The sequence below is a fragment of the Microplitis demolitor genome, chromosome 7 (assembly GCF_026212275.2).
Source record: "Microplitis demolitor isolate Queensland-Clemson2020A chromosome 7, iyMicDemo2.1a, whole genome shotgun sequence".
Taxonomy (NCBI): Eukaryota; Metazoa; Arthropoda; class Insecta; order Hymenoptera; family Braconidae; genus Microplitis; species Microplitis demolitor.
Window position 1 is genome coordinate 18,601,715 of NC_068551.1, and position 14,374 is coordinate 18,616,088.

Genomic DNA, 14,374 nt, shown 5'->3' on the forward strand with positions numbered 1-14,374 from the left:
AGAACGCAAAATTGATGATAAAATCTAAAAAATAGTATTAATTACTTCTAATAATTTAAATTAACCAGGTCATGGTGATTCTAAAAAAAAGGAAAAAAAAACTTAAATGATTTTTTATTTCCATGTATACAAGCGGCATAACAGCGCATGTTTCTCGAAAAATCCTGGAAGTACAACAAAATAAATTGAGTATTTAAAAATATATCAATTTATAAAATTACATTTTAAAAAATTCAAATCGTACTTTGATAAATCATTTGTAATTTTATAAATTTTATTGTCACAAAAAAGTTTATCTTTTATGTGATAATTTTAAAAAATGTGCTATCGAAATAATCATTTATTAGAAATATATTTGAACGGAAGTGCGGTATTGAAGCCGGAGAGAATGTTCTCGAAGCTTCTAGAACATTCTATCAATATCGAGAATATATAAGGAGGCTTGGTACCGCCGCTGCACATTACTGTGTGATACCTCACTACATTCAAACGTGTTCATATTAACGACTTTTCTTATACTTATTGTTAAAACATAATCGCAAAGGTACGTTGAATTTATTTAATTATTACACGTTATTTTATTTTAAATGAATTCATCTTTATTTTGATTTATTAATTATTATATTAAATTTCATACTATTCGAGAAAAATAAATTCAAAGACGCCAATTTTTTGTCGTTAGTTTTCCGCATCCATGACATTTCAAATTCTATCAACTTTTATATTTAAAGTCAATTAAATCTTATTTGAATTGGTTATAGAAAATTCAATTAAAAAAACCTTTTTTACAATGAAATTAATAATGTTTTTCATTTATATTAATGTTTAATCAAATATTCACGTGCATAAATTATGGCGTGTAACCTCATTTTTCTAACTCGAAAATCAATAAATTTATTGAATATGTAATCATAATCATGATCGTTAATAATTTTTAAACATCAATTGCATTTAATTATTAAAAACTTATTTAGTTTTTTCGGGCGCATTGAATTTATTTAATTTTTTTTTATTTTTTAATAAAAATAATTATTAATTCAAGTAACGATTTAATAAAATTTTTGATACTGAAATTAGCTGATGTCGAATAATTTTTTAATTTTTTTTTTTTAAACCATAAATTAAAAAATAAAATTATTTCAGATAATTGCACCTATAATTTTTTTAATTTTTTACATGTGATTTTGTTTTTTTTTTTTAATTTGTCGAAAAAAATATTTAAAATTTGTTAATTGTCTGCTAACTTCAGGATCATCGAAATTAAAATTCATGACTTGATTTTTTTTTATTCATTCAATTTTAAATATTAATATTTTTTAATGTAAACTAAATACTAATAATTTTTTTTTTTATCTAGATGCCAGAAGGAATGGATACCTCGTCTGGTGATGTGGAGACCTTTGCTTTCCAGGCAGAGATCGCTCAGTTGATGTCATTGATCATCAACACCTTCTACTCAAACAAGGAAATTTTCCTCCGTGAGTTGATTTCCAACTCGAGTGATGCTTTGGACAAGATTCGTTACGAATCATTGACTGATCCATCGAAATTGGACAGCGGTAAAGAACTTTCCATCAAGATCATTCCCAACAAGAATGACCGTACTCTTACTCTTATTGATACCGGTATTGGTATGACAAAGGCTGACTTGGTCAACAACTTGGGAACAATCGCCAAGTCCGGTACCAAGGCATTCATGGAGGCGTTGCAAGCTGGTGCTGATATCTCTATGATCGGTCAATTTGGTGTGGGTTTCTACTCTGCTTACTTGGTCGCTGATAAAGTAACAGTCACCTCCAAGCACAATGACGACGAGCAGTACGTCTGGGAATCAGCTGCCGGTGGTTCATTCACTGTTCGTGCTGACAACAGCGAGCCCCTTGGACGTGGTACCAAGATTGTCTTGTACATCAAGGAAGATCAGGCTGAGTATCTTGAGGAAAGCAAGATCAAGGAAATTGTTAAGAAACACTCACAGTTCATTGGCTACCCAATTAAATTGGTAGTACAGAAGGAACGTGAAAAGGAGTTGAGCGACGACGAAGCTGAACCAGAACCTGAAGGTGAAACTGAAAAGAAAGAAGAAGAAGATGACAAACCAAAGATTGAAGATGTTGATGAAGATGAAGAAGAAGACAAAGAAAAAGAGAAGAAGAAGAAAAAGAAGACCATCAAAGAAAAATACACTGAAGACGAAGAGCTCAACAAAACTAAACCCATTTGGACAAGAAACCCAGATGATATTACCCAGGAAGAATATGGTGAATTCTACAAATCATTGACCAACGATTGGGAAGACCATTTGGCAGTGAAACATTTCTCTGTCGAAGGTCAACTAGAGTTCCGTGCTCTACTTTTCGTACCACGTCGTATGCCTTTCGATCTCTTTGAGAACAAGAAACGTAAGAACAACATCAAGCTTTACGTACGTCGTGTCTTCATTATGGACAACTGCGAGGACTTGATTCCAGAGTACTTGAACTTCATGAAAGGAGTTGTTGACAGTGAAGACTTGCCACTCAACATTTCTCGTGAGATGTTGCAACAGAACAAAATTCTCAAAGTTATTCGTAAAAATCTCGTCAAGAAGTGTCTTGAACTTTTCGAAGAACTCACCGAAGACAAAGAGAATTACAAGAAATTCTATGAACAATTCAGCAAGAACTTGAAGCTCGGTATCCACGAGGACAGCTCAAACCGCAGCAAACTTGCCGATTTGTTGAGATACAACACCTCAGCATCCGGCGAAGAGAGCTGCTCGCTCAAGGACTACGTCGGACGTATGAAGGAGAACCAGAAACACATCTACTTCATCACTGGTGAAAGCAAAGAACAAGTAGCCAACAGTTCATTCGTTGAACGTGTCAAGAAACGCGGATTCGAAGTAGTCTACATGACTGAGCCCATTGACGAGTACGTTGTACAGCAAATGAAGGAATTTGATGGCAAACAGCTCGTGTCAGTCACCAAAGAAGGCTTGGAGTTGCCTGAAGACGAGGCTGAGAAGAAGAAGCGCGAGGAAGACAAAGCCAAATTCGAAGAACTCTGCAAAGTCATGAAGACTATTTTGGACAGCAAAGTCGAGAAGGTCGTTGTCTCAAACCGTCTCGTAGACTCGCCCTGCTGTATTGTCACATCTCAATACGGTTGGACCGCCAACATGGAGAGAATCATGAAGGCCCAGGCTCTTCGTGACACTTCGACCATGGGCTACATGGCTGCCAAGAAACACCTCGAGATCAACCCCGACCATCCAGTCATCGAGAACTTGAGACAAAAAGCCGAAGCAGACAAGAACGACAAATCAGTCAAAGATTTAGTTGTCCTTCTCTTCGAGACTGCTCTCTTATCTTCTGGATTCTCACTTGATGATCCCCAGGTCCACGCTGCTCGTATTTACCGTATGATCAAGCTTGGTCTTGGTATCGATGAAGACGAGCCCATCGCCGAAGAACCAAAAGCCATGGAAGAAGTTCCAGCTCTCGAAGGCGAGAGTGAAGACGCGTCGCGTATGGAAGAAGTCGACTAAGTGATTAGATAACTTTTTAATTAGAAACTTTTTTTCCAGTTTAATTTATTGAAGACTGTTAGAAAAAAAAAACGTTAACTATAAATTGATAAAAAGAATATTGATCACGTTTTATGTGATTGTATTAACATATGTATCATATATAAGTCGTAGCATTACTCTTACAAATAAGTTATCATTCCTGACATGATGTAAGCACCAAAAAAAGTAATTAATAATCATTTTTTTTATATGTTAAATTTTAAATGTAATAACAACTCAAATTGTGGACTATTCCGCTATCAATTTTTCGTTCATCGTCATATGTTTAAATCAAAATAAATTTCATTTCCACAATTAAAAAAATTGTTTTATTATTTATAGTAATTAAGTTTCTTCTTAAATTTAATTAATGAATAATCATTTATTTTTAAACCAAATCGTATAAATATATTTATTTTTACAGCATATTTACAATTTAAAAAAAATTTATAATTTAAGTTTTCAAAAAAATAATTAACAATTGAAATAAAATAATTTATTTTTTATAAATAATTTAAAAAGACGTAGGCGATGGTACAGCTTTCAATCGATTCCACAGAGCAACTGCATACGTAACGTGTTTCTGTTCAGTCAATCTATCAATTAAAATTCTAATGTGAGGTTCTATTTCCGGTATTGTATGATTTGAAAACATTTCCTCAAGTATTTTCTTGTGAATTGGGTGAGTGGGCGGCAATAGCGATGTTAGATTTTTAAAAAATATTTCATTTAAAATAGGCGATGGCAATTCCACTTCACTCTGGTCTTTCAAAATGTCCATCGCTTCTTGATGAAGACGTGGATCATTGGCACACAGTCTCAAATAAATTTTGTCTTCCACCGTGGATTTATCATCGAATCTTTTGACAAATGCTTCGTAGACATCGGGATCAATCGGCCGCTCCTTTAACAATTCTTTGTACTCTTCAAGAATCGCAGCTTTGTAGTTTGAATTATTTTTACTGCTTACAAATGAACTGACACTCTCGATCATACGCAAAGTTGGATGTTTATCAGAAGTAATAAATTCTGGAGCTGCAAATACCGGCCATGAGTATAAAATTTCTTTCAATTCGACGTAGTCTTTTTTGGTTTGCATCCGAGAATACGAATCTTCAAACTCCGCATATCGTTGCTCTTCAGTAGTATCATCAGCAGTATCAGTCTGTGTCTCATCAAAAGTATCCAGTGATAAAATCTCACTATCAACCGCCTGTTCAACAGACGAATTAAATTCTAAATTATCAGACTCTTTACTTCCGCCAGCTTTTTCTTTAAAATCAGAGTCTGAAAAATCACTCCAGTTGTCATCCCATCCATCATCATCAGCAGGTGTCATTTTAAATGCTTCATTCTCATATAAATTCATTGAATCCTTATCAGAAACATTTACAACACAACTATCTACCTCTTCATTATCACGCGACTGTTTGACGTCAACATTAGATCGCTCTGAATCCACTTCTATTTTTTCTACTTTATCAGGTACTTGATCATCAACTTGACTACTCTCTCGCGTTAACTGCTGACACCAGTAAACTAAAGCTATTTTCAAGTCATCAGCTTCATCTCGTGCTTCGTTTGCCATCATCTTCATCAATTCCATCGGATCATACATAAAACAATCATTAGCATCCGGGTTTATTCTACAGTAGAGTTTCAAAGAATAAAAATAAATAGCAGTGTGAATATACAAATTAGTGTGGGGCAAACTTCTAAATACTTCTTGAGCGTGTGAAATAAAATCATCATTTGAATCATTCAAGCTTAATAAGTACGCCATGCCTAGTTGCCAGTCATCGGACATAACATGGCTGGCTAATTGCACAAACAAGTGATTTATGTCACTTACTTCTAATCCGTAACTAGCAGTCTCACTTAGTGTCGTAATACGTAAAAGTGTTTGACACATTTTTAATTTACTATTGTCAATATCAGGTATTGAGTAACGTTCGTATCTCGTGTCCCAGCGACTGAGTGTACATTTATCGTACAATGATGCATAGAAAGCCGGAAAACTTTGGATTTCATCTCTTTTATCCTCATTATCAGTATTCGATTCAGCTAAATAATTATCTTCGTCTTCAGTTCTATTAAAATTCAATGCAGTCTTCCAGAAACCCTGGGCTCCAACATTTTGTAAAATACCCAGAGTTGATTGCTTGACTAGTTGCGCAGAACTCTTGACCAATCCCGTTGATGTTTCCAGTATTTTCGGCACAAATTCTTTGACTTCGATCTGCGGAGTTGTCATTGCGTCAGTGAACTCATCATCGTCATCATCATCCTCACCAGCATCAATTTTTAAATCATTTTCTCCCTCATTATTTTCACTGTAGACGTTTACTGACTTCCAGTTTTCGAGATTTTTATTCAATACTTGAATCTCCAGCAGATGCATCTGCCGCAGAGTCTCTTCCAAGATCTCATTTGGGCCGTAAGTCAGCGTGAAAGCCAAACATTTTTGCTTAAAATCAAAATCACTGAAATCATCAGAGCATCCAAGAGTTTGAATTATTTTCCAAGCATTAAAATAACTACTGTCTATTAATTTCTGGCATGTAGAAGTTGCGATTTCATAATCTTTAGCTTGATAAGCTTTTTCAGCTATAAGTTCCAATATTTTCCCTTCACGATTTCGCTTATTTTTACCTTCGATATTTAAATAAGTCGCGAGAGTAAGCAATCGTTGCTGTCTTTTATAGGCGTCACGTTTGTTATTCAAGCAGCTTTCAATTAATTTTAATCTGTCGTGACAAAGTCTCACCTGCAGCGGTAAGATATTGATGTTAAATTCATTAAGAATCTGCAGAGAATTTATCAAATCGTATTCTTCTTGTATCAGCGGATTTTCATCTTCAATCAAATGGATGCAAGCCCGCGCTAATTCCATATTCGAATCCTGTAAACTCTTTGAACTGTTGAAATATTCCCTGCTTGCTTTCAAAACCAAATTTACTGTCTTATCATACGAGACTTTCAACAACGAGTGCTCACTTTTCTTAGTTTCAATGAGCGATTTACAATTTTGTATGTTAGTTTTTATTCCAGATGCAAGCTTTGCGTCGACGCAAATTTCAAAACAGTCTTCGATGTCTATACATGAAAAAATAAATTCTTGTAACTCCAACATGTCATTCAAAACTTCCGCCCAAGCTTCTTGACTCGCTGGTGTAAGAACTTGATTCAAACTACCGCTCATTTGATGCAGCAGCATCTTCACTTCACTTACGGTGTTTTTATTATCGTGAATAAAGCTTACAGTACACTGGACATTATATTTATTTAATATTTTAAGACATTCTATCTCACGTTCCAGGTCATGCATCAAACTAGCAGCTCCCGGTGCGTCTTGAATTGCCTGTGGCTTAGGTAGAGTCTCAAATATTTCTTTAGCAAGTTTATACATATTTATATTAGCGCACGCGTAAATACAATCGACAGCAAACTCGATAATATCTTCAATAATATTCAAAATATCAACGTCACTCTTTAAATTATTAAAAAATATCAATGTCATTGATAAATCATCAGTACTTATGTCGATTAAATAATTCTTTAGTAATTTTTTATCAAGATCACCGCCCATATATTTTTGCTTGCGGTAAATAAAAGGAAGTACGTAATTTTTTAATTGCGATATAAAATTTTTATCAGTCGCTGTACTCATCAGCAGTTTTATCTTTTCCAAGTCTGATAATTTTTCAAATTGCGCTAGAGACATACTATCTAATTGTACTTTGTAAATTAAATCGTCTAGAGTTTCGAGCTGGAGTAAAAAATCTTCAAGTCCGGTGATATTGTGCGCACGTGCGATTTTTATAAGTTCCAAAGCGTTTTCAACAACGCAACTGTTACGTTCTATATCATAAGCACGTGCTTTGTACCACTTTTGCAATAAATCCATCGTTATTTCAGTAGTTTTGTAAACAGATAGAGCTGGGTCATCTTCATAAATTACGTGGGATTCAATGTCGTTGTTATTGACAACGATGGAATCAAACTCATGTTTCTCGGACCAATCTTTGGGACGCAATTCTTTTTGATAGAGCAGGAATAATTGGCCCTGATCATCGCATTCCGGAAGTAATTTTTTGTATTCATTTGGATTCAATGTCTCGGGAAAGTAACTGATTATTGGCAGCCAGTGAGCCATCAGTTTCTGCCCGTGATAAGTGAACAGAAGTCTTACTGTAGCATGGTCACAGTCTCTGGCAAATCTTACAGCGTTCTCTAGGATAGTTAACTGTCGAAATTTCTCATACGAATCCTTCTTATATTTATCAGGAGTTCCAATAATTATTTCATAGGTTTTTAATTTATCCAAGTGATTAAGAACACTTCTGCGGTAGTTGAGTAATTCTTTTTGGGGCTGCGTGCAAGCTGACAAATCAACTCCTTCAAGTTTTTTGTTCACCTTCTGCATGTATTTTAAATTAACCGCGACGTCATTAAGCTGAGCTGGATCTTCATCATTATCAGCAGTAGAAAATTTCCCATCATCCTCTTCTGCCAAAGCTAGAAACGCATCAAGATTAGTACCTTTTAATCCAAAATTTAAAAGTTCTCGCGCCGCTTCTAGAGTCTCAGGAACTCGCATAATGCACTCGTTCAAAACCCAGGATCTTTTGCGTACCTTGCTCAGGTGATCTTTGATAGCTTTCATAGAAAACTTTGACTTACGCCACTGAGTCTGATAAACTAGATCTGTGTCCAAGTTATAAGACTTGGCTAAAGCCAAAGCTTCATCATACTCCTCTAGGTCAATCTTCCTCGAGTAAAGTTCTTCCGGTGTAGTACTTTTCAGTCCCAGTATCCTGTAAGTTCTCTGCAGGAATCTGGCCTTCTTTCTTTTCGGCTGCAAGCTTTCGATATCCGTAATAGAGTACAGAGCACTGCGCAATAAATTTGTTAAATAACTCATGAGAGTCAGCGGTTCCAATTCCTCTTCTTCTTTTTCGCTGTCCGAAGCTTCTTGACCCTGAGAATCTGAACTAGACTCTTGCAAACGTTTCTTAGTTGTTATTATTGTCTCGCAATCCAAACACAAAAATCCTTTACCCAGCAGAAACTCCGCTATCTGAGGCTGACCGAATAAAAATTCGGGACACGTACCAAGAAGATTTTTTAAATCACTGATAGAACAAACTGATATTGCTCCTGAATAACGCGCAATAATAATCGCGTGGTCTGACCACCACCCGATGTCCATCGGATGAAACTCTGTGTAGCCGGCGGGTAATTTTTTGTACTTAGAAACAGATCCTGGTATCCGCGCATCATAATTAGGCTGCTCGTTGAGCTTCCACTGGTGTTTCAACTGGAACCCTGGTAAATTCCAGAGTGAAACAACACCGTCTGTGTGCAAACATGCTACGTAATTGCAGCTCGGTGATACACTAATACGAAAAATAACCGGCTCTTCAGGTGCGCGGAACTTTGGTATCAAGTTCCATAGAGACAGAGTATGCGAGCTGCAGTTTTCTTCAAATGTAAAAGATAATTTGTAGTATGGGTAATCATTTATGGGCCTCCAAGAAGTTAAACCGACATTTGATGCGGGAGATAAACAATTATGGATGATACTATTCCCTGCAAGTATATAAATATTGTGCTGGTGATCGTATGTGAAGGCATTGACGCCTTTTCGATAAAAATTTCCAAATGAAAAATGATACGTAGCCTCGTAATCATGGACGGCTATGTTGTAGGCCTTGAGTAGGCCACTGTAAGTAACAGTTTGGAATTCGTACGACCATTTGTCAGCAGATATTCGGGGTTTGGTGAAGACCATTGATGATATCGCGTCGCCGGCTTCAAGTACCTCGGGGTTCTGAGTTTCGGATTTAGAGTTTATGTTAAAAATATTGCTGCCAAGTGAATTGTAACATGATAACTGGCCATTGCTCGAAGCTAGTACCAGAATTGAACCATCTGGACTCCACTTTAACTTACGCCACTGCGGAAACGCATCTTTGGGAACTAGAAATAAATTTATTTGATTAATTTAAATGATGGTAAATTGAGTTTTACTTTAATGAAATAAATAATTAACCTGTTGCTTTGCCAATAACTGATGAAAATTCATCTTTAGATCGTCTTATTTCGAGAATGTTATCATGCAAAATAGCAATAAGTCTTCCGTTATCACCACTAGCGAATTTCCATGGTAAAGTGAGACTTATTTGTTTTGAAATACTCTCTGGAAGTGAGTATCTATTATTTAGGTATCGGAGCGCATTTTTAATTGTTCCCGTAGTGGACAGAATATCGATATCATTTTTAAAACGCTAAAAAAAATAAATTTAATTTATCAATTAGTATTAATGATGACACGTATTATTGTAATTTTGACAGGTTGTTGAAAACAGATGTTGTAATAATTTATTTAAAATACTCACAACCAATTCAGGGTCTTGTTTTTTAACAAAGTACTCCAGTAATTCATACAAAATTAGATCGTTATCAATATCCTCGGTCTTAACTTCCATTTCATTTATTGGCGATTAGTGTAAATATTTTTATAAATAAAATTTATTATTAATTATAACCTTTTTCAAAAGATAATTTGTGATTCATTTATACTCACTAGAGGTCGCGTTCATCGGTTATTCCTCCATTAAATAATTTCCTGCGCATGTCTGATCAATGATGACGGTCTCAAATTTTTGTCTCACAGGCGTCAAATAGCAGTTTTAAACTTACGTCAAATTTATGTGAAATTTTACGTCAGAGCTCAAAAGTTGACATTTTAATTTTTTGTGTACCGTACGTCACTGAGACAACAAAAATTTCAGTTCAAAAATTGCGGTTATCTGGGTTCTCGTCGGATTATTTGAAATTTACTTTACCGGCATCTATAATCTATTTTACCTATGAATGATATAGTATATATATATATATATATATATACATATATATATATATATATATATATATACAGAGGTATTTAAAAAAAAACATGTTGGTGTGGTGGATTACACTTGATCGACTAAATTATAAAAAAAGAAGTAAATAAATGACTAAATAAAAACTTATAAAATGAATTAATTAATAATAATTAAAAATGAAGTTTTATTAAAGAAAAATTTTTTACAAGTATGAGTGAATTGTATAAGTATAAGAAGATAATAATTTGATTGGTGTTAACCTCAAAAATAAAAAAAAAAAACAAAGAAAATTAAAGTTAGGTGAATATAAAAGTTAAAAATTTTTAATTAAGTTATTTGTTATCAATAAAAGATGACGAAAACGGAGGAAGATGATAAACAAGTGGAGAAAGACTCTCAAGATACTCCAGAAGCTGCTGAGGATCCGGGTACGGCTGGAGATTCGAGTACGGATGAAGATCGACAATTGGTATTGGACTATGTGAGAGATGCTGAGCAACGGCTGGCTGCTAAAGAAGAGATCAGAAAGTCAAATTTAAATATTACAAGACCACCAGACTCTTATTTCAGTAAATTGGATTCAAATTTGAAGAAAAATACAACTTTGGTTAAAAAATTGAAGAGTTTTAATGCGGCTCAGGTTGATCAGTTTTTGAAGGACATGGCCAACTTGAATTTAACAAAATACGTCAGTGAAATAGCGACAGCTTTGGTCGATGCGAAATTAAAAATGACTGATGTCCAGGCAGCTATCAAAATTTGTACGTTTTTACATCAAACTTATGGTGAATTTTCTACTCATTTTTTTGAAAACTGGCAGCGTGTGTTGAGTTTCAAAGTCGGTGAGAAAATAAATAATCCATCAAAGCTACGCGTAGATTTGCGTTTTTATGCAGAGCTTGTCAATGCTGGTATTTTTACTCACAAACAAGGACTACCATTGCTGGGTTCTGTTCTAACAGTCTTGATAAATATGGACAAAGAGGAGCACAATAACGCTAACATTATTTTGAGTTTTTGTAGGCATTGTGGTGAAGACTATGCTGGTCTGGTGCCGAAGAAAATACGAGAGTTGTCTGATAAGTTAGACATCCAGATACCAAAGAGTAAAGTATTGACCCAGGATAAAAAGCACAATGTACGTACACTGTTGAGAGATTATTATAATTCACTGTGTAAACATTTGCTCAAAGAACACAAAGAGCTTCAGGCTTTTGAGAAACAGAACCGTAAGATTCTTCAGACCAGAGGTGAACTTAGTTCTGAGCGTAAGGAAAAAATGGAAGCGCTTCAGGTGTCTTACGACCGTTTGATCGCAAGTGTTCAGAATTTTTCTGAGACCTTAGACGAGCCGATGCCCCAGCTGCCGGTGGACAGCGAAGTAAAAGCTGAGTCTGATGATACTCTGAAAATGATAAGCGAGAGTGAAGAGAACAGTCTGATGGAAGACATGTGGGGAGATGATGAGACAAGACGATTTTATCAAGTTCTTCCTGATTTGACAGTTTTTTTGCCGGGTTCGTATATGAAAGAGCTACCGAAAACTGAAGTTCCAATAACTGAGGAAGCTTTGGACGAGGATATAACCCTTGAAGAATTGGAAGACATTGAAAAAGTTGAAGAACCTGAGCCGGAGGTTGAGGAGCCTCAGGTAGCGAATATCAGTAACAAAATTTTACTTGACGCGTTCTTGACTCACTTACCTAATTGTGTTAATCGTGAGATGATTGACAATGCGGCTGTTGATTTTTTGATGAATCTCAACACAAAACACAACAAAAAAAAATTAATAAAAGCATTGTTCGGAGTTTCGAGAATCCGTTTAGATTTGCTGCCTTTCTACTCTCGTCTCGCCGCGATCCTGCATCCCGTGATGCCGGATGTTGGAAATGAATTGTGTACTATGCTCAAGCACGACTTCAAGTACCACGTGCGCAAGAAGGACCAGATAAATATCGAGTCGAAGGTTAAAGTTGTAAGATACATCGGTGAGCTGGTTAAATTTAAATTATACTCTAAAATCGAAGCTCTCTATTGCCTCAAGGTTTTACTCCACGACTTTACTCACCACCATATCGAAATGGCATGCAACCTTCTCGAGACCTGTGGAAGATTTCTCTTCTGCTCCGTGGACTCACATCAGCGGACCAAAGTGTACTTGGAGCAGATGATGAGAAAAAAAGCAGTGACTGCTTTGGATTCGCGGTACGTTACCATAATAGAGAACGCTTACTACTTCGTGAATCCACCAGAGTCATCCGGAGGAGTATCGAAAAAAGATCGTCCTCCTATGCACGAATTTATCCGCAAGCTTCTATACCAAGATCTCTCAAAGACCAACACAGACAAAGTGTTGAAGTTGATGAGAAAGCTAGACTGGGAAGATGAAAACACAGCTTCGTATGCTATCAAGTGTCTTACTGCTGCTTACAACGTTAAATATTTAAATATCCGATGTGTCGGTAGTCTATTGGCTGGTTTGGTAGCTCATTATGAAGCAGTTGGACCCCACGTGGTTGATGGCGTATTAGAAGACATTCGTATTTGTATGGAAATAAATTTGCCCAAGTACAATCAACGAAGAATAGCGATGGTTAAATATCTCGGGGAGCTCTACAACTACCGTATGGTAGAGAGTGGTGATATATTTCGTACTCTTTATCTTCTGATTACCTTTGGTGTCAGTATGGATCACGCTGTTCCTAGTCCACTTGATCCACCAGATCATCTCTTTCGTATCAGACTAGTCTGCACACTTTTAGAAACATGCGGCCAATATTTCAGCGGTGGTTCTAGTAAAAAAAAACTTGATTACTTTATTATATTTTTTCAAAATTATTACTGGTTCAAATACACGGATCCAATTTGGACAGCGGATAATATTTTTCCAATAGGAATTGATTATATGTATCGCGATACTCTGGCAATGTTGAGGCCAAAGATGCAACTGTTTGCCAGCTACAAAGAATCACAGTGTGCTATTGAAGAACTGAGAAATACTTTCTATCCGTCACTGAAAATTATTAAGGATGACGAGCGTACAGAAATAGTCGATATGGAGATGGGAGTGATTCCAGAAGCTGATGAAGAAAATGTTAGTGGTGGTAATGGTAGTGGAGATGCCAAAGGAATGGCTGAGTTACATTTCGAAGAAGCTGAAGACTGTTCAGAAGCACAGTCAGAGGAAGATTGGGTCATGGGAGGTGACCGAGATGACAACGCGGGTACGGCAGAAAATACTCAAGAGCAGAGTTTATCTCAGGGAATCAACGAAGGAGTTATTTTAGACTCTGCAGAGCTTGATGCTGCATTGCCAGCTGGTCCCAAACGCGTTAGTTGTCCAGAAGATGATGATTTTTTGTCAGCACTTGATAAAATTGTGTCGGACAATATCCAAGACCGTATGCGAGACAATGTCAAGCCTCCTCAAGTTGATATTTCTGTTCCGATTCATGTGAAAAATTCTAAAAAAACTTACGAACAGTTACAAGAAGGTCCGTCGGATAATTCAACGGTTGATTTTATTTTGATGCTGAGGAAAGGAAATAAACAACAGTACAAAAATCTCGCGGTTCCCGTGTCCTCGGAGCTCGCGATGAACCTGAGAAACCGAGAGCAAGAACAAAAAGAAGAGAAAGAACGTGTCAAGAGACTGACATTGAATATCACTGAGAGACAAGAGGAAGAAGATTATCAAGAGACAATAAATCAAGGCGCAAGACCTGTTACTGTTAATTTAAATAGAGAAAGAAGACAAAAATATAATCATCCAAAAGGCGCGCCGGACGCTGATCTTATTTTTGGGCCAAAAAAAATTAGGTAGACTTTGAGAGCTAAATAGTTTTAATTATTCTGACGAATAATTCTTTTTTTTTTAATCATCCGTAAAAATATTCATATAAATAAATAAATTATATATATTTTCATATTCGGT

The 14,374-nt window shown here is 35.9% G+C and overlaps 3 protein-coding genes across 3 annotated transcripts; 2 read left to right on the forward strand and 1 right to left on the reverse strand.

The window, feature by feature from the left end:
• Positions 1 to 432: 432 nt before the first annotated feature.
• Positions 433 to 3,846, forward strand: LOC103574156 (heat shock protein 83). The gene is made up of 2 exons (XM_008553543.2): positions 433 to 544; positions 1,358 to 3,846. The coding sequence occupies exon 2, from the start codon at positions 1,358 to 1,360 to the stop codon at positions 3,527 to 3,529; it is 2,172 nt and encodes a 723-aa protein (XP_008551765.1). The 5' UTR covers positions 433 to 544; the 3' UTR covers positions 3,530 to 3,846.
• Positions 3,847 to 3,932: 86 nt separating this feature from the next.
• On the reverse strand, positions 3,933 to 10,139 carry LOC103574157 (NBAS subunit of NRZ tethering complex). Its single transcript, XM_008553544.3, has 3 exons — positions 9,952 to 10,139; positions 9,606 to 9,840; positions 3,933 to 9,532 (listed from the first exon to the last, which is right to left on the reverse strand). The coding sequence occupies exons 1-3, from the start codon at positions 10,039 to 10,041 to the stop codon at positions 4,065 to 4,067; spliced, it is 5,793 nt and encodes a 1,930-aa protein (XP_008551766.1). The 5' UTR covers positions 10,042 to 10,139; the 3' UTR covers positions 3,933 to 4,064.
• A 369-nt stretch (positions 10,140 to 10,508) lies between these two features.
• On the forward strand, positions 10,509 to 14,372 carry LOC103574158 (regulator of nonsense transcripts 2). The gene has a single exon (XM_008553545.3). It carries the CDS (start codon positions 10,793 to 10,795, stop codon positions 14,261 to 14,263), a length of 3,471 nt encoding a protein of 1,156 aa, XP_008551767.1. The 5' UTR covers positions 10,509 to 10,792; the 3' UTR covers positions 14,264 to 14,372.
• The last annotated feature ends 2 nt before the right edge of the window (positions 14,373 to 14,374 follow it).